At 40.7% G+C, this 19,344-nt stretch overlaps 1 protein-coding gene across 1 annotated transcript in view; it reads right to left on the reverse strand.

Moving 5' to 3' along the window:
• IFT52 (intraflagellar transport 52) overlaps positions 1 to 18,345 on the reverse strand; it is a 33,579-nt gene extending 15,234 nt beyond the window's left edge. The window contains exons 1-8 of the mRNA XM_042930920.1: positions 18,203 to 18,345; positions 16,325 to 16,449; positions 15,378 to 15,465; positions 11,632 to 11,761; positions 11,277 to 11,352; positions 10,122 to 10,193; positions 4,253 to 4,379; positions 1,193 to 1,279 (exon numbers count right to left, since the gene is read on the reverse strand). Coding sequence (XP_042786854.1) covers positions 1,193 to 1,279; positions 4,253 to 4,379; positions 10,122 to 10,193; positions 11,277 to 11,352; positions 11,632 to 11,761; positions 15,378 to 15,465; positions 16,325 to 16,449; positions 18,203 to 18,223 — 726 coding nt within the window. The 5' untranslated portion in view covers positions 18,224 to 18,345. The remainder of the gene's footprint in view (positions 1 to 1,192; positions 1,280 to 4,252; positions 4,380 to 10,121; positions 10,194 to 11,276; positions 11,353 to 11,631; positions 11,762 to 15,377; positions 15,466 to 16,324; positions 16,450 to 18,202) is intronic.
• Between the last annotated feature and the right edge of the window lie 999 nt (positions 18,346 to 19,344).

A 19,344-nucleotide genomic window follows, 5' to 3' on the forward strand; every position in this document is an offset into this window, starting at 1 on the left:
TGTCTAGAGACACTAGAATTTCATGTAGATTCCACAGAAACAAGATCTTAATCAATCTCTCAATTCAGTAACAGTCCTTGAGGCTGAAGGAATTTGTTCCATTAATGAAAAAGTTCAGGGGACCTCCTTCCTCTAGCAAGTGAGTCACCAGAATCACACCAATGTCCAGCTCTGGCACCCACCGTCTGTCATTCTTCACAGGACATGTTTCCACCACACAAAGCTGACAAACAACTGCAATGCCTTTACCTCATTCCCCACATCAACCAGTGACCAGTCCTGTCATAACCCCTCCTGACACCGCTCCTGCCAGCCGGCCCTTCCCCTCATTCTCGCCTTCCCTACCTTCACTCATGTCAGCGTCCTTTGCTGCCTGGCTGACTCTACCAACCTCATAACTGACTCCACCTCCTCTCTCTCACCTGCCACATGCCTGACAGAAGAGTTTTTCTGAAACACAGATCTGACCGTGCTCAAGGCTGCTGGACACTCTACATGGGCTCTCCACAGCTTTCTGCAGAAAGTTCAAGTTCCTGGGCTTTACGTGTGAGGCCCTGGTTGAGCTTACTCCTCACCTCCAGGGTTGGCTCCCACCCCAATTTGGCATGCTTGAAAACATTCACCATATCCTTCCCTTCTCTTCTTTTTCTAAAGAGGGAGACAGAGAACACCTGTGAGGGAGGGAAAAGGGCAAGAGAGAAAGAATCCTAAGCCCCATGCTCAGAGGGGAGCCCAATGTGGGGCTTGATCCCATGACCCTGGGATCATGACCCAAGCCGAAATCACTCAACTGACTGAGCTACCCAGATGCTCTTTACCTCATCCTTCTAAACATATGTCTCTGTCTCTCATGCTCTCTCTCAATGTACTATAAACTTTTTCAAAGCAATGACTATGCCTGACTCAACTTTGTATCCTTAGTGTGAGGAACTGAGCTGAAGAGCTGTTCTCTATTTTGTTACTATCTTTTTTTTTTTTTAAGTTTATTTATTTCTTTTTAGTAATCTCTGCACCCAGTGTGGGGCTCGAACTCACGACCCCAAGATCAGGAGTTCCATGTTCTTCTGACGGAACCAGCCAGGCACCCCTGAAAAGCTGGTTTTAAATGAATAGATGAACTTAGCAGTATTTTTTTTAATGACATGAAAATCATACACATTATACATTAATGTGATGAGAGAGAAGAGCTTACCATGATTTTGCTGTTTTCTTCTTTATCCAAATATTGGTCACTGAACATGTGACAGGAGCCAAGAACTGCCAGCTTCCCCCCCTGGTTCTGTTGATGACAAAGTAGTGTCACATAGATCGTGAAATGCACCCCAAGCATCCTGGTCTCCAACAACTCATCATCAGAATCATGTGAGCAACTGTCTTATATACTAAGTGCCAATTCATATCAGGATTTTAATGGTCTAAAAATATCAACTATGACCACAACTACATTCCCACATGCTTCTCATTTTAGACACTTCCATATCCTTCTATTTGACTTTAACAAAAAAGCAATGTGAACTGGTTCTACAGTATTTTCCCAGTTAACTTGTAAACGAAGATTAGAATTTTAAAGGAAAAAAATATCCAAAAGCAACCTGTAAAGATCTAAAGATATTTTAGAGTACCAAAAGACAGTGTTTAAGATCCAAACGGAACACTAATCCACGAGCAAGAAATATTCATAAAAGAAAGAATCGGTTAATAAGAAAACACTTTAATTAGTGACTTAAAAAAAATCAAAACACAATATTTTTGCTGATCAGATTAATAAATATGAAAAAGATGGCTATCAACAGCGTTGGTCAAGTCTCAGTGAAATAAGTTCTTTCACACATTACTGCTGAAACTGTCAACATATGCAACACAGCAGGTAAGACTCTCCGGACAATTTTACAGTCATAATCACAAAAAGTGAGAAATCCAAATGTTCACCACAGAAGAAGTGGTTAAGAATAACAGAACTCCTCCAGTGGTGAAGTTATAGTGACACAGGGTTTTCAGTGACATGGAAGAATGCTTTTGTCATAACATTAGGTTAAAAAAAAAACAGTATACCAGACGCTGTACAGTCACCCTAGCGTAAAGCCCATGAAGCAAACCAGCAAACATAAGCCAAAGCAAAATGATCAAGACATCAGTTTTGTAGTGAGAGGCATTTCTTTTTTTTTCTATCATGACTGTATTTTCAATTTGTCTACAATGAGCATAAATTACTTTTGTAATGGGAAAAACAGCGCAATGTTCAAACTGCAAAACAAATGCGGTTTTTCTAGCAGCATCAGGGAATTGGCACAGCTGTAAGGTACTATGAAAGAAGGACTCTCAAGAGATACAAATAGACAAATTCTATAAATAAAACAAAATTTGCAAAACGAACTGTGACTTGTACCACATTAAAAGCAAGTGTCTCATAGGAAAAATAACACTATTGCTATAACACAACCATTGAAAACACATCAGTTACTGAGAACAGGAAGTGAATCTGGTGGAAACGCACAGAAAGAATGGGGGAGCGCCGAGTGAACTCTGCTGCGATTTGAACTGACATATGTAACTAAATACAGGAAGAGGAAAGGACTTTCCTTCTTACTACTACCCACAGTTAGGCCTAGAATTTTTCTTTAATATTATTTTTTTTCCCTACCTCCTTTATTTCAAATAGATTACAGATCTTCCTTTAATCCTTTTATTCTGTCCGATTGAGATCCTATGGAGATCCTACCGTTGTCTTCAGCTTCCTTTTCCAGCTTTTGTCTATAATTTGTTCCAATTAAATAAGAGTATATCTACTCAAGGACTGATTTGCTCTTTCGATATTATTGAGTCTATCCTAGTAAAACACCTAGAAAAGATCATGACAAGCTCAAGAAGGCAATGGCCCTGGGCAAGGAGACAGCACTGCTCCCCCACTTCCACTGGTTTATCTCACAAACTTAAAAGTGACAGGCAACATCCTCTCTGAAAGATTGTATTTATAAGGTAGGACTAAACACCTGTTAGGAAAACAGGCTTTAAATAGTTAGGCAATGGGCAGATGATAATCTCATGAGTTCAAGAAGAATCACCACAGTTAGCATAGAACTCTGTATCTAATAGAGGCTTCATAAAAATCCACTAATTAAGCCAGGTAGAATCTCTGTGTTAAAAAATAAAAAAATAATTATAGTTCTGGTATTACACTACCAGAGGCCCCTTAAGACAGTGTCTCATTACTTTTGTGCCTACTAAGTGACAGTTTATGTAGACCAATTATTTCCACATCTTAAATCATTTAATACTTTAATTTTAAAGAAATATTTCCAGTTTTTTGGGAGAGAATAACAACCATAATAACTATTTTGAATTTTGTCTAAATATCACTTTCAAACACAGCATAGATATTTATTTACTTTCTAATAAAATGAGGTCAGAGCTTTTAAATATGGAAGGGAAAAATACCTAAATCCCACAAAGAAAAATAGGATATGAGGAACTAAAGAAAAACTGGGAGGTCAGCTGGTGATTGGTAGACAAATAAAAGTGATTTCAGCAAAACACGAATTAAAAGGCAGTGGTGGGGCACCTGGGTGGCTCGGTTGAATGTCTGATTTCGGCTCAGGTCATGATCTCATGGCTTGTGGGTTCAAGCCCCCCATCGGGCTCTGTGCTGACAGCTCGGAGCCTGGAGCCTGCTTCAGATTCTGTGTCTCCGTCTCTCTCTGCCCCTCCCCCACTCATGTTCTGTCTCTCTGTTTCTCAAAAATAAATATTAAAAAAAATTTTTTTTAAGGCAGTGGATAAGTGGGGTCGCAATGAGAGGGGCTATGTCCTCTGGGACTACATGCTCCCACATTTTGTGGGGTCTCCAGGATGACAACTAGTCTTCTGACATGTTGCTCTGGGACAAACTAAAATAAAGGCAGCACAATTCTGTGTGTTTTGGTATAGTTTGTTAACTCAACCTTTCCCTGAATGGGTCCTCTTACACTCAGAATGACAGCCTGTAGTTACAGACGGTTATAATATAGACAGCCTCATGCTACAGTAGAATAGCTGTGGATTTAGAATGATAAGAGCTGGGTTTAAGCCTTGACTCCATCGATTATTGGACGATCTGCTATTTCCCCATAAGTAAAGTATAGTTAATTGAAGTACTACCTCACAGGGCTGTTGTAAAGACCAATGAGAAAATACATGAAACCCCTCTGGAAATAGTAGTTTTTATTATTTCAATAATAAAAATAACATATCCACCCATATCTAAGAAAGGCTGTACCTTCGAGTGATAGAAAGCCAGAATGGGTCTGTTCAGCGGGAAACAGACAGAGCCTGTGGACAGAACAGCCACTGCTGGTTTCATGACACTCAACGTGGCACCAAAAGGATAGACAAAGGTGAGAGCCCTGTAAGAAATGAAAGAAATCATCAAAATTTTTTAAAAAATGAATAAAAATTTTTTGAACATAATCTCAGTGCTTCTTGAACAATTCAAAATCAAACACAAAATTTAAAAAAAAAACACGTAAAAAAAATTTTCTCTAAGCTTTAGTTTGTTAACTCAAAAACTGGTATAACTCTAGCTACTGGTTTAATAAAGCATTTAAAAATATATCAATGTAAATTAACAACTTCTCATTGTATGTGTAAATGACTGTAACTAGAAGAACTAAAGAAATCCCTATGGAGGAGGAGGAGGAGGAGGAAGAGGAGTCTCATCTAAGAGCTGAACTAGAGCTATAAATGAGCTTGCTCTGTGTGACAATGTCTTCCAGATAAACATTTTCCTCTTCCTTAGAGATCTGACTGGTGTTATCTCCAGGAATGAGTGGCTGTCATTAGAAGGCTGTGTTACCAGTGAGTACTTATGTGAATAAAGACCTGCTACACAGACCTGCCTTGGAGTCGTTCCCCTACTGTGTCCTAACAAGACCTAAGAGTATCTAGAGTGAATCAGTCTGACTTGAGGCAATGTACTCCTGGAAAGGGTATAGGATGGTGGAGGAGGGGGGGAGGGGCGGGTAAGGGTGGGATGCAGACCCTGCAGTATGGACAACCCCTGCAGGAGGGGTTAAGGTTTTACTGAAAGTAAGATGGAGCTCCGCAAAGGTAGTTATTTGAAGGAAGTGCTCTCAGAATGGAGAGCAACAGGAATCTTATAACAAAGCATAAAGTTAGAAATCGGCAGGGGGTGGGGGGAAGCACCCATGAAGAGCTCCCTATAAAGATAATGTTAATTTTCCTTTCTCTTAGACCAAGCTAAAAGAATTTTCTTTTTAGCTTAAGTTCACAATGATTTCCTGCTAGTGTTAAGTCTTCCCCTCCCTTCAGTCAAGTCTCACCTATCCCTTTGACTTCTGTGTCATATTGTGGGTGAGAGTGGCACCTGCCCCACATTCTTCATTCTCCCCTTTTCATCCCTACCCAAGCAGTAGCCCAGGGAAGGGGACCATAGGCCATGAATCCTAGGCCAGAAGCAGAAATAAATGAACAGTTGCCGGGGCGCCTGGGTGGCTCAGTCGGTTAAGCGTCCGACTTCAGCTCAGGTCACGATCTCGCGGTCCGTGAGTTCGAGCCCCGCGTCAGGCTCTGGGCTGACGGCTCAGAGCCTGGAGCCTGCTTCCGATTCTGTGTCTCCCTCTCTCTCTGTCCCTCCTCCACTCATGCTCTGTCTCTCTATGTCTCAAAAATAAATAAACGTTAAAAAAAATTAAAAAAAAAAAAAAATGAATAGCTGCCATGCAGGAAGAAAAGGGATGTGGGGAAAATGGTTACATGGATGTCGGTGCATATCCTTGCCCCACACTTTCCCCAAACGCACTCTAAGGAGATGATTCGCAAGGAGGAAGGGAGAACGGACACTTGAGTCATATGATGAAAACTGTCAGCTATTATTTATACTCCTCTATTTCTTTTATTATTACTAAGAAATCAATCAGACTGACATTTTGATAAGACTTTGAACATAAGGCTATACACCCATGCAAAAAACAGAAACAGGACTTTTCCAAACCACACACGAATGAGTAAGATTAGCAGACTGAATAACTGGGAAAGTGTATTTCCAACTTTAAATGTAAGGCCTTAGGGCCTTATATGTAGAGGTCCTAAGGTGGGAATGAACGTAGTGTATTTAAGGAATTGAAACAAAGCCGGTGAGGCTACGGCTGAGAGAAGGGAAAAGGGACATGATAGAATATGGGCAAAATGAGAACCTGAGACTCCAATAGGTCAAGATATCTCCAAACATAAAGCACAACTAGTTCTCCACATTTCAAAGCCTGCCCAGAAAGTGCTGCTTCCAGGATGACCCAGAAAATAACCAACCAGCCCTCTGCCCTTCACAACTGAGGACATAATAATGCAACAGCAGGTAAGATACTATGTCATGTGCCTTACCAAGCACTTCTACAAGTATGGCCTCACTAGATTTTCCCAACAACTTTGTAAGATTCATATTGTCTCCATTACACAGACATGGGAAGAGAAGCTAAGAGTAACTTGCCTGGGTCACCTTGCAAGTAAGACACAACAATAAAAATTTTTACCTCCAAGTCCAAGTGCTTTTACCTACACCAACTGGATAAGCTGACACAAAGCTTAAGAATTAGATTATGATCCGGACACCTGGGTGGCTCAGTCAGTTGAGGATCTGACTTTGGCTTAGGTCGTGATCTCACAGTTTGTGAGTTTGAGCCCCGCATCAGGGCTAGCTGTTGTCAGTCTGTCAATGCAGAGCCCACTTCAGATCTTCTGTCTCCCCCCTCTCTCTGCCCCTCCCCTGCACAGTGAAGGAAACAATCAACAAAACTAAAAGCCAATGGAATGGGAGAAGATATTTGCAAACGACATATCAGATAAAAGGTTACTATCCAAAATCTATAAACTCAACACCCAAAAAACAAATAATCCAGTAGAGAAATGGGCAAAAGACATGAATAGACACTTTTCCAATGAAGACATCCAGATGGCTAACAGACACATGAAAAGATGCTCAACATCACTCATCATCAGGGAAATACAAATCAAAACCACAATGAGAGACCACCTCACACCTGTCAGGATGGCTAACATTAACAAGTCAGGCAACAACAGATGTTGGCGAGGATGTGGAGAAAGAGGATCTCTTTTGCACTGCTGGTGGGAATGCAAACTGGTGCAGCCACTCTGGAAAACAGTATGCAGGTTCCTCAAAAAATTAAAAATAGAACTACCCTACAACCCAGCAATTGCACTACTAGGTATTTATCCAAAGTATACAGGCGTGCTGTTTCGAAGGGACACAGGCACCACAATGTTTATAGTAGCACTACTGACAATAGCCAAAGTACAGAAAGAGCCCAAATGTCTGTTGGCTGATGAATGCATAAAGATATGGTAAGTATATACAATGGAATATTACTCGACAATATAAAAGAATGAGATCTTGCCATTTGCAACAACATGGATGGAACCAGAGTATATTACGCTAAATGAAATTGGTCAGTCAGAGAAAGACAAATATCATATGACTTAACTCGTATGTGGAATTTAAGACACAAAACAGATGAACATAGGGGCGCCTGGGTGGCTCAGTCAGTTAAGTGTCTGACTTCAGCTCAGGTCATGATCTCACGGTTCGTGAGTTTGAGCCCCGTGTTGGGCTCTGTGCTGACAGCTCAGAGCCTGGAGCCTGCTTCAGATTCTGTATCTTCCTCTCTGTCTGCCCCTCTCCCACTCATGCTCTGTCTCTCTCACTCTCAAAAATAAATAAACATTTAAAAAAAATTTAAAAAAAAAAAACAACACATGAGCATAAAGGAAGGGAAGCAAAAATAATATAAAAACAGGGAGGGGGACAAAACATAAGAGACTCTTAAATACAGAGAACAAACTGAGGGTTGCTAGAGGGATTTTGGGTGGGGGGACAGGCTAAATGGGCAAGGGGCATTAAGGAGGATACTTGTTAGGATGAGCACTGGGTGTTATATGTAGGTGATGAATTACTGGATTCTACTCCTGAATTTATTGTACTATATGTTAACTAACTTGGACATAAATTTTAAAAAATTAGATTATGGTTCTTGAATATCAATAATTATAACTCTATGATATATATTGCCATACGTTTTTCCCCTTTACTTTACCTTGGTTTTATCCTAAGAAAGATCTTCCCTACTCTAAGATTATAAAATATTCGCCCATACTTTTTTTGTAGTACTTTTATGGTTTTATATTTTTAACATTTAAACTTTTTTTTTTTTTAATTTTTTTTTTTTCAACGTTTATTTATTTTTGGGACAGAGAGAGACAGAGCATGAACGGGAGAGGGACAGAGAGAGAGGGAGACACAGAATCGGAAACAGGCTCCAGGCTCTGAGCCATCAGCTCAGAGCCTGACGCGGGGCTCGAACTCACGGACCGTGAGATCGTGACCTGGCTGAAGTCGGACGCTTAACCGACTGCGCCACCCAGGCGCCCCAATATTTAAACTTTTAATCCATCTGAAATATATGAGTGTGTTGTGAAAATGGAAATATTTTGTCAAATGGTTACCCACAATTGTGCTATCCATTCTCCAATAGTTTGTAACGTCACTTTTACTATAAACTAATAATTCCCACCTCTCATATATATTGAGTCTGATTCTAATTTATTTATTTTTCACTATTTCTGTGTTAGTACCACATTATTTTAATCACTAGAGTTTTATAATATGCTTTAAGTCCATAAAATGTTCAAGTCCTTTGGGGTGAAATAACTCAAAATAGAAAGGTAAACTGGAAAAAATATCTGCAACACAGGGAAGTCTTATAAATGCATAAGAAAAGACAAACCATCACAATAAAAATGGGCATAAAGTAGTGAAGAGGAAATTCACAGAAGAAATGCAATCAGCCAAAAGATTTTAAAGGTCATCCTACTCAGTAATAATCAAAGAAATGCAAATTAAAAGAAAGAGATATCACCTTCACTAGAATACTGCAAGCTGGCAAGAGAGGAAAAAGGAGTACGTTCATAGGGACAATAAGTGCTATAGACTACCTGGAGGGCAATTTACCGAAGTATCACATTTGGCAATGCATCAACTGGAAAACCCTTGACCCAGAGGTTCTAATGCTATGAATCTAGCCTTACTAAAATATCTGTATAAGTGCACAAAAATTGTACATACAAAGACATTCACCAAGTGCTTCATTTATAGTAACAAATATAAAATTCTGTTTGTAATATCAACATGGAGCAGAAGTTCAGAGTACAGGCCATGGAGCAGAAGTTTAAAACTAAGTTCTGACACTTATTAGTCAAGTGAGCTTGGGCAATTAACCTCTCTGGTATCTCGTCTATAATCTTAGTGTGTTGTTGTGATGATTAGAAAGAGGTAAAAATTCCTGTCACAGAGTAAGTGTTCAATAAACGTTAGGTTTAACTATTAAAACAAAATATCACCAGGGCTCCTGACTGGCTCAGTCAAAAGAGCATGCAACTCTTGATCTTAGGGTCATGAGTTCAAGCCCCACGTTGGGGGTAGAGATTAAGTAAAAACTTTAAAATAAATAAATGAATACATAAATACATAAAGCAAAATGTCATAAATGACCTAAATGTTCAATAGTAGGAGATTGGTTAGATAACTTAGAATAACTCAAATTTAATCTAGTCATTAAAAGGATATGGTACCTATCTGTATTTTTATATATGAAAAAAATCTAGAAATCTAAATACCATAGTATTAAGAATAATTGTCTTGGGGCGCCTGGGTGGCTCAGTCGGTTGAGCGTCCGACTTCAGCTCAGGTCACGATCTCGCAGTTTGTGAGTTCGAGCCCCGCATCGGGCTCTGTGCTGACAGCTCGGAGCCTAGTGCCTGCTTCGGATTCTGTGTCTCCCTCTCTCTCTGCCCCTCCCCCACCCACACTCTGTCTCTCTCTCCTTCAAAAATAAATAAACATTAAAAAAAAAGTAAAAAAAAAAGAATAATTATCTTTGGGGAAAGGAGCATACATTTACAGTGGAGGGCTTCTATTTTCTTCCTTTGAACTATTCACAATGTTTTTTTTGGTAAGAATGACTTTTGTAATCAGAAATGAAAACTCTTCACTTTGAAAAAGAAAACTCTTTAAAATGATAAATACATCCTCTTTAGGTAGCCTCAGAAAACACACTCACTGGGCATTGTTTCCACTGCTCTCCTCATCAATGATTCCAGGCACAGCCTTCCCTGCAGCTCGGCTGATTTCCCTTGAAGAAAAAAAATCTAGTAAACAAAATATTTTTAGAATTTCACACCCCATTCATTAATAATAAGTATGAATGAACTGCAAGCATTTTTCAGACTTGTTCAAAATGTAATTCTTGAAACTTAAATAAAGGTACATCTATACACCTACACCACTTTGTGTAGCTTGCAAAAGTTAACATTAAAATATGAGGATCAGTTCTTTCTTGACTCCTGAGGGAAGGATCAATATACTAGACCACATTCTAGACTAGACCCACATTCTAGTCCTATATTCTAGACTCCATATCATCAGACTCAGCAGAGTGCCTGGCATGTAGCGAATTCAAGCGTGGAATGAAAATTTTTGAATATAGGGAAAAGCTCACAGAGGCCACCTGATGGTGTTCCTCTCATGCATTCATTTCCCACTTCGCCAAAGCCCCTAATTTATCCTCTAAGATCCAGTAAATCAGAAAAAAAATTAACTTCATCCCAGGCTCCAGGGGTAGAGAATATGACCTCGCCATACCATCAGGGTATTCTATGTCTCCTGCCACAGTGACCAGTTCAGGATGGGCATGTGGCCTAGGCCAGCTCCACCAGAGCAAACTGCAGGACTACTCTTGCTGGGAACGCTGTGACCAAGACAGGCTCTCATGATGTGGCGTGCAGATATAAATTTGGGAACTGCTAAAACTATTGAGCCCACACACAAAGGAGAGCAACGCCAAGAGAACTGGAGAGCAATGGAACTGGAGCCCGACAACATCATGAATTTTCAATCCACACCCTAACCCTGCCCTATTTCTGGGCTTTTCAATGACATGAATCAGTAAAGTCTCTTTATTGTTTAATCCCATTTGAATAGGGTTTTCTGTGCTTATAGCTGAGTGCATTAACTGACAAAAAGGTGAATGTGGAATAAGGTTTCAAAAGATGGGAGGAATGTAACTTGAGGAATGAGAAGTAATACAATAAAATAAATTACAATATAGTGAAATAAAACAAAAAGGCAAGAAAGGGCCAGCGAAAAGAATGTGTGAGAAGAGAGGAGAGAAGATAGGAATTATTTGTAAAAACATTTCTGCTTTCAACATGCTTACCTATTCAAGACTCCATTGGAAACCAGAGCTTCTTTAGGATGGAAATACTTATAATATACATTTCTAACCACAGCATCTTTAAAGGGCAAAGAGAGGAAGTTGCACCTTAATTAGAAATAGGTTTGATATCAGATGAATACAAACTTGACCTGTAAGAAACCCTGGAACTCTGTTGCAATTCCTCCCACTTTATAAATGGAAAAAGCCCCAGAAGGCTCAGACCGCCACTGAGATCAGAATGCCGGACCATGCACCCTCAGCCCAGGGCTCTTCCCATTGTACTATTAGGTCCAGAGGACTACAGTATGTATAATAAATAGGAAACGGCTACCTCTACTAAAATGATAATAATTACCATTATTAATCATGATTCCATATTCTTCCAGGAGAAAGTTAATATTGGTGTCGTATCTGGATTCCCCACCCTCTCCTAGCATCACAAGGATATCACCACCACCATCAAGGTATTTCTTCAGGACTTCAAACTACATAAAAGAAAAAAAAAAATCTATGAATATACCCCAAAGACTTCTGTCCAAAGTACTATGAAGAAAAATAAATAAATCTATGAGGCACTTAAATATAAACATCTGTAAGATATATAAAATTTACTCTCTATGTAGGATTTCAAGCTTGTTTTTAAGTACAAAGTTCCAAAATACTCAAACTGAATTGACATTTTCCACACTGACTATCTGGAAAGCAAACTCAAAGTGGAAAGTATTAGCTAAAAGAAGCTCACAGGTCATTGAGCAGCATCCCCGGTCTCAATCTACCAGATGCCAATTGCACCTACCCTCTCCTGCCAACAACCAACGAGGTCTTCAGACATGGCCAAATGTCCCCTGGGGCCAGGGGAGAGTGTGTAGAAAAAAATCACCCATGGTTGAACACTATCGCTCCAGACCATACCTTGCCCTGCCAGCCACGGACTCAGGATGAGAGTATTGTACACCACCCCCAGGGAGCAATTCTGGTCAAGTCACTGACTGATCAAGCCCTAGTGAGAAATGCATGGCATCTGCTTATCTTCTAGGAAGCTCTCTCTTGTTTTCACAAAGCTAGAGAAGGGAGAAAAATCTAGGGCTGACCTTGCTGACCCAGCCTGAGAAAACCTGGGGTGAGTGGTCTAGACCAATAGTCCCTCAACTTTCCTCAAGCACCCCAACAGCAAATAATGTGAAAAGTAAAGTATGTATATTTATATAATTATAGAACATCCTCCCAAAAAGGAAAAATGTGAAGGATAATAAAGATATGACAAATATCATTTCCCCCTGGCACCTCAGTGATTGATCACACACATCCCACTTTGGAAACCACTGGCCCAGCCCAGCTTTGCTACAGACAAACCTTTGTGCTCTTGCACACTCCCTGGATTTCCTTCTCTCTCCCAGCCCCCCAAATATAGAAGACATAGTGTAACAGTTAACATCACCAAGGGGGCTTGCTCCCAAATGAGACATAATTTCACAGATCCTGAACTCTGCACAAGACTGTGCCCTTCATGGGGATCCTACATACCTATTTAGCCTTTGTTTCAAAATGTGGAATATCAAGAGGTGCTCTAATGTATGTATGCTCAAGCAGTAACAAACTGATATTCTTCTAGTGTTTATACACCAAAACATTGACAATTTGAAGTACACATGTTCTTTTAGAACTCATTTTTTTTAACTACATTCAGTTGAGACACTTTTTTCAATGGTGGTGGGTTATATTACCTGGGCTTTTCAATTCAGAATAATAAAGGTGTATGTAAGTGATGAATCACTGAATTCTACTCCTGAAACCAATGTTGCACTGCATGTTAACTAAAATTTAAATTAAAAATAAAATAAAATAAAAAAGTTAAAAGTGCTTCTGCCTTTCCTTCCTACCTCGTTCCACCTCTAAAGTGAAGGCAAGGTGCCAGGAACTGGTCTGGTGTGAGAACATTTTATTAGGCTAAATATGCCTCTCAAGGGATTCTATCATTTGGAAGACACTGCCTTCCATCTCTAAGAGCTCGAAGTAAGGTTTGACCTAGTGCCTGTTCCCTCTTGGGGAAAGGACCAGGCACCTATCTCTGACCCTCTTTCCAGATGCCCTGGCTTTCCTGACACTGCCTGCTCCTCAGCAAAACCTCCTCACGTCTCTTTGTCTTCACTAGTTGGAGAAGGGAAGTTGGGGGGGGGGGGGAGGGGAGTGGGGGAGGAGGAGAAGGGAGGTAGCGTGTAGCGTGAGGCCACTCCAAATCAACGGGGAATATGGAATATAGTATTCCTTTGCAGGCCACTGCACACTGTGTGTACATTTCCCTCAGGCTCTCACTGGGTGGGGGCAGCTGGCCACCTCCATGTTCCTAATAGGAATTCCTGTTCCTTCTCTCAATGAACCTGATCAGTTATGTCTCTTCTCAGGTGACAAGGTGGCCTTGCAGTTGGGTCAACAAACAAAAGAACAGAAATGCTTCCCTGTGGACCTCCTCCCTATGTCCCCATCCAAAGTCAGAGCAGAAGACTGGACCACACCGGTGTCACCCTGCCACCACCTCCCTACTCCCCACAACCCTCCCTGAGCACCAAAGCACTTTCACATCTCTGTGAGAAAGGCTCTTGCTGTGTTCTGGGGTTTCTGTTTAGTTGTGGTAAAATACACATAACATAAAATTTACCATCTTAACTATTAAGTAGTGTTAAGTAGTGTTAAGCACATTCACATTATTTGCAACCATCACCACAATCCATCCCTAAAACTCTTTTCATCTTGCAAAACCGAAGCTCAAGACCCATTAAACAACTCCCCATTTCCCCCTCCTCGAACACTGGCTACCTCGATTTTTTTTTCTTTTAGTTTATTTATTTAAATTCAAGTTAGTTAACATACACTGTAGTACTGGTTTCAGAAGTAGAACCCAGTGATTCATCATTTACATATAACACCCAGTGCTCATCCCAGCAAGTGGCCTCCTTAAAGCCCATCACCCATTTAGCTCATCTCCCCACCCACCTCCCTCCAACAACTCTCACAGTTTGTTCTCTATCCTTAAGAGTCTCTTATGGTTTGTTTCTGTTTTTATCTTATTATTCCTTCCCTTCCCCTATGTTCATCTGTTTTGTTTCTTAAATTCCACATATGAATGAAATCGTAGGATATTTGTCTTTCTCTGACTTATTTCCCTTAGCACAATACACTCTAGTTCTATAGAGACTGAAGATGACAGAAAGAAATGGAAAAAACATTCCATGTACATGGATTGGAAGAACAAAGACTGTTAAGATGTCTATACTACCCAAAGCAATGTACACATTCAATGCAATCTCTATCAAAATACCACGATTCTAACTTTATATGAATTTGACTACTCTAGGTATGTCGTATAGATGGCATCATACAGTACTGGTCTTTTTGTAACTGGCTTATTTCATTTAGCCTAACATCCTCAATATTCACCCATGGTGTAGCATGTATCAGAATTGCCTCTCTTTTTAAGGCTGAATAGTAATTTATCACATGTATGCCACATTTTGTTTATCCATTCATCTGTTGGTAGACTTAGGTTGCTTCTGCCTGTTGGCTATTGTGAACAATGCTGCTTTAGACATGAATGTACAAATAGCTCTTTGAGATTCTGCTTTCAATTTTTTTGGATATATATCTAGAAGTAGGATTGCTGGATCATATGATAATTCTATTTTTAATTGTTGAGGCACTGCCATGCTGTTTTCCATAATGGCTGTGCCATTTTACCTTTTCATCAACAGTGCACATGGGTTCCAATTTCTCTACATTTTTACCAATACTTGTGTTCTGGGTTTTACGTTTATCTTTGTCTACTCTATGAAATAGAATTAAAAACAGCTTAAATTTAAAAGGAATTTTCCTATTTTCAAATGTGGCAAACAAGTATGGCTAGTATTTAATTAGCCTCAACTATGCGTCTGGCACTTTATATGCATTATCTCAGTTAATGATCACAACAACTCCACGATGAAAAAAGAGATGAAAGTGATTACCTTAAGGTGATACAGTGTATGGTGAAGTGGGATTCATATCCGGAATTTCAGAGCTCATCTGCCAACCATCTCATTGTATTTCTTCTTTTTGGATATTACTTACCTCAGCTGCAGTAAATTTCTCCCTTGGCCCAGCTGTAATCCACAGTTTCACCCCAATTAGCTTCTCAGATGTGATTTCATCTTTTAAACTAGAAATAGGATTTTTAAAGTGTTAGATCCATAATTTAAAGCAATTTATGAACTACTCTAGCCTCTAGACTGTATGGAACCAGAGGCCACAGAGGCCCAGAGATGAAGGGATTTAGAGGTATCAGGTACAGCCTCTCTCCCAAAGTGAGAATCCCCTCTACAGGCTTGTCTGAGATCAGCCTCTGCTCAAATACTTCCCCTAGGCCAAGATGCCCAAATTAAACATACAAGAGTATAAAGAGTCCTCCAACTACTAATTCAATCAACTCTACATTAGTTTGTATAATTACATAGCCTTACCCATTAAGAAAAACCATTTACACACACAACAAAGGCAGAGAGGAATTCTCATCTTTCCTTTCCCTAAACTGAAGTATTGCCCGAAGTTAAAATATGGAGAAAGCCTCTAACCTCTTAAAAAGTTGTGTATGTATAATTAGAATAATTATTTGATTTGTGATTTGGGGGACAACTTAATATACTAATTGCCAACTTTAAAAAAATACGTTTTTATAATAATTTATTTACTTTTTTTTTTTTTTGAGAGGCAGCGAGCAAGCAGAGGAGAGGGGCAGAGGGAGAGAGAGAACCTCAAGTAGATTCCACGCTCAGTGAGGGGCCCAACGTAGGGCTCAATCCCATGACCCTGGGGTCATGACTGGAGTCGAAATCAGGAGTCGGATGCTCAACCAACTGAGCCACCCAGGCGCCTCTATAATCAATTTATTTACTTCTGAATGTTCTTCATATTGAATTTCTCCTGCCTAAACAACCTCTTACATAAGAAAGTAAAGACTTTCCAATATTACCAGCAGGCTATTGTCATCACTTAGAAAGGAAAACAATATATATGGTCACCTCTGAATCTTCCAATTACTCCGAAGTCTTTTCTGCATGGATTTATAGCCATTGTTGGTGGTAAATACTTCTTTTTTGTACGCATTGAAAAGAATGGTGCTCCGAAGCTCTTTCTCCATGGTTACCTTATGGAAAAAACAAGAGATCAGAAAAAATGAAACAATAAACAATATTCCAAAAGACCATAAATGGAAAAAATAGTCTTCTTCTAATTTATCAAGAGAGGAAATACAGCTGCAACCTAGTTACCAAATCCCTACAATTCTCAAAGATTGAGAGTGAAATGCATACTCACAGCCGCAGAAACCTGAGGCTATCTCTGGCTTTTGCTTCCTGTCTCTGGCCCTGGCCTTCCCACCAGCCTATTCTCAGGACCCTGCCCTGCCATCACCCTACCTTTATGCCCTGAGACAATGATGCCCACCTGATTTCTGACTGCTAACTACTGTTAAGTGTGGGGTATAGCCCTTCAGATTCTTTATTTTTTAATGTTTATTTATTTATTTTGAGAGAAAAAGAGAGCATGAGGGAGGGAGGGGCAGAGAGAAAGGGAGAGAGAATCCCAAACAGGCTCCAAACTGCAGGGCCCCATGTGGGGCTTGAATTCACTAACCATGAGATCATGATCTGTGCCGAAATCAAGAGCTGGACGCTTAACTGACTGAGCCACCCACGCGCCCCTGGTTTAATATTTTTCTAACTGACATTAATTACTTTCATAGATTTAACTGTCTTTAGACTTAGCTTCTAGTAGCTTTTTTGGTTTGGCTTGGTGGAATTTTGGAAGCCAAACAGAGGTTTTAAATTTTTTAGAGTCAATAGTATGTATCTTTTCCTTTCTTGCTTTTGGATTACATGACATATTTAGAAATTTTTTTTTTTGCTGTGCTAACTTTACAAATACAATGCTTTCTTCCAGTACTTTGTTATGTGGTTAAGTTAAATTTGGTCTGTTTGGAATTTATTTGGGTGATCAAAATAAGCTTCATTACTGTTTTTTTTTTTTAAATTACAATAAAGCTGCCTGACATCAAACCATCTTCTTAATGCTGATTTGAAATACCCCTTGACTACATAATAAATCTCTAGAAGTATTTGTATTTGGATCTATTCTGAATTCCATTATTTTCTATCTGCATGTAAGTTCCTGCTCATTTCTATACTATTTTAATTATTATAACTTTATAATATGTTATAATATCTGGTGGTGCTGGAGAACTAATCCTCACTAACTTTTTAGAATTTTCCTGGCTAGTCTCATATTTTTTCTTCCAACTGAACTTTAAAATCATTTTGTAAGCTCAACAAAAACAAACCTCATGATTACAGCACCACTATCTTTTCATGTTCCAACCATCCTTGTACACTATTGTTTTCCCAATGTGTACATACAATACCCTATCCAGCCTTTCTCAGTTAACTAAAAGAAAAGTCTCCATGGTTAGGATAGTGGCTGCATGATCTAGTGCATGATTATGCCCTAATGAACTCCACCACTGCTTTCATGAACATCTTTTCAATTATTTCGCCTTCACAAACCCTATTGGAATTTATACATGTCTGTCTTTGCCGTTATTTCTGCTGTAGGACAAATTCCCAACAATTTCCTAGGATTCCTAGGAAAACGGGATGAGACAATGCTCTCTGATACTCAGCAAGAGAACTAAACAGCCCAGCCACAGGCAACGGAGATTCGAATGCAGTCCGAAGTTCGGGATCCGGGCCTGTATCTGTGGCCTCAGTTTACTTTATCTCATAAGACCTCGATTTTCCACAAGACTGGTCCAGAGGCCCCAGGAACAGGCCGGCGAGGCCCCCGCCAGCTCCCAGGACACTACAACGGCCATGCCGGCCCATCACAGTCGGAGCCCTTCTTACCTGAGGCCCAGTGACCACCATCTTCACCTGACACCGCCCAGCATCCTACGGCCAGGTATCCAAGGCCGCTTAGCAACGGCGTAGGCGAGGCAGCGCGCTGGGGAGGCGTGCACTGCGGCGTGGACCTACCTCCGAACCAACGTGATGACGACAGAACGGAAGACGCCATTTCGCCTTGAGCGTCACGGGGCTGGAGGTCAGGGGGCGGAGCTAATGTGTGACTGTACCATTACATTGGTTGAGGGGTAAACCCAAACAGAACGTGAATTAACTTTAGGCCAAAAATAAACCCATCTCGTTTCGTACTTTAATATCAAGTATTATTGGAGACTGATACAAGTAGTAGGACCCTGGGGCCCAAACTTCGCTCCACCCTGAGGGAGGAAAGTGAAGGCTTCCGGCGGTGGCGGGTGGGAAATGCCCCATCCTCAACTCCCAAGAGCGCAGGCGCACAGCTCCGGGGCGAATCCGGGCGGAGAGTGGAGGACGGAGTCTAGCTGTCGGAAACGCCAGATGAGAGGTTCTTATACGTGCTGTGGAAGGGTTTCGGCCACTTGGCACCTCGGGAAGCCTTCCCCGCGAAAGATGGACACGTTTAGTGGTGCGAATGGTCACTCGAGATAGTTCTTCCTCTTTAGTTAGCCCCGCATCTCTGAGCGCCGACGTGCTAGGCCCAGGATATGACGGTGAACTCGCCCTCTAGGCCTTCCCAGACGGGGAGTTGGACCTTGGCCAGATCCTACCAAACAGTGAAAATATAAACTGCACTAAGGGAGCTGTGAGGGACCAGAGCTAATCTGAAAGGCGCTCCGGATGAGCGGAGTAATATTGATAAGGCATGGGCTGGAGAAGGAACTGCTACACCAAAGAGCCATCGCCATCAAAATGAAAAACCAGGCTCTAGTAACCACCAACAGGCCACAGTTTGTTCCAGGGGAGCCTTTGCCTGCCCTGAGAGTGTGTGGACTGTGTGCAGTGCCGCCGCCTCACCGGCGCAAACGAGCAGAGACACACCACGGTTTTGGTTCACATTTACGTTTGTTACAATCTTCAGTTAAGTACAGAGCAGTAGGAGTCTTAGGAGCTTGAAACACACAACTCTTGTTGCCTTTACACAACTACTGCCACTGCAAAGTTAAAAA

Source organism: Panthera leo, chromosome A3 (assembly GCF_018350215.1).
Source record: "Panthera leo isolate Ple1 chromosome A3, P.leo_Ple1_pat1.1, whole genome shotgun sequence".
NCBI lineage: Eukaryota > Metazoa > Chordata > Mammalia > Carnivora > Felidae > Panthera > Panthera leo.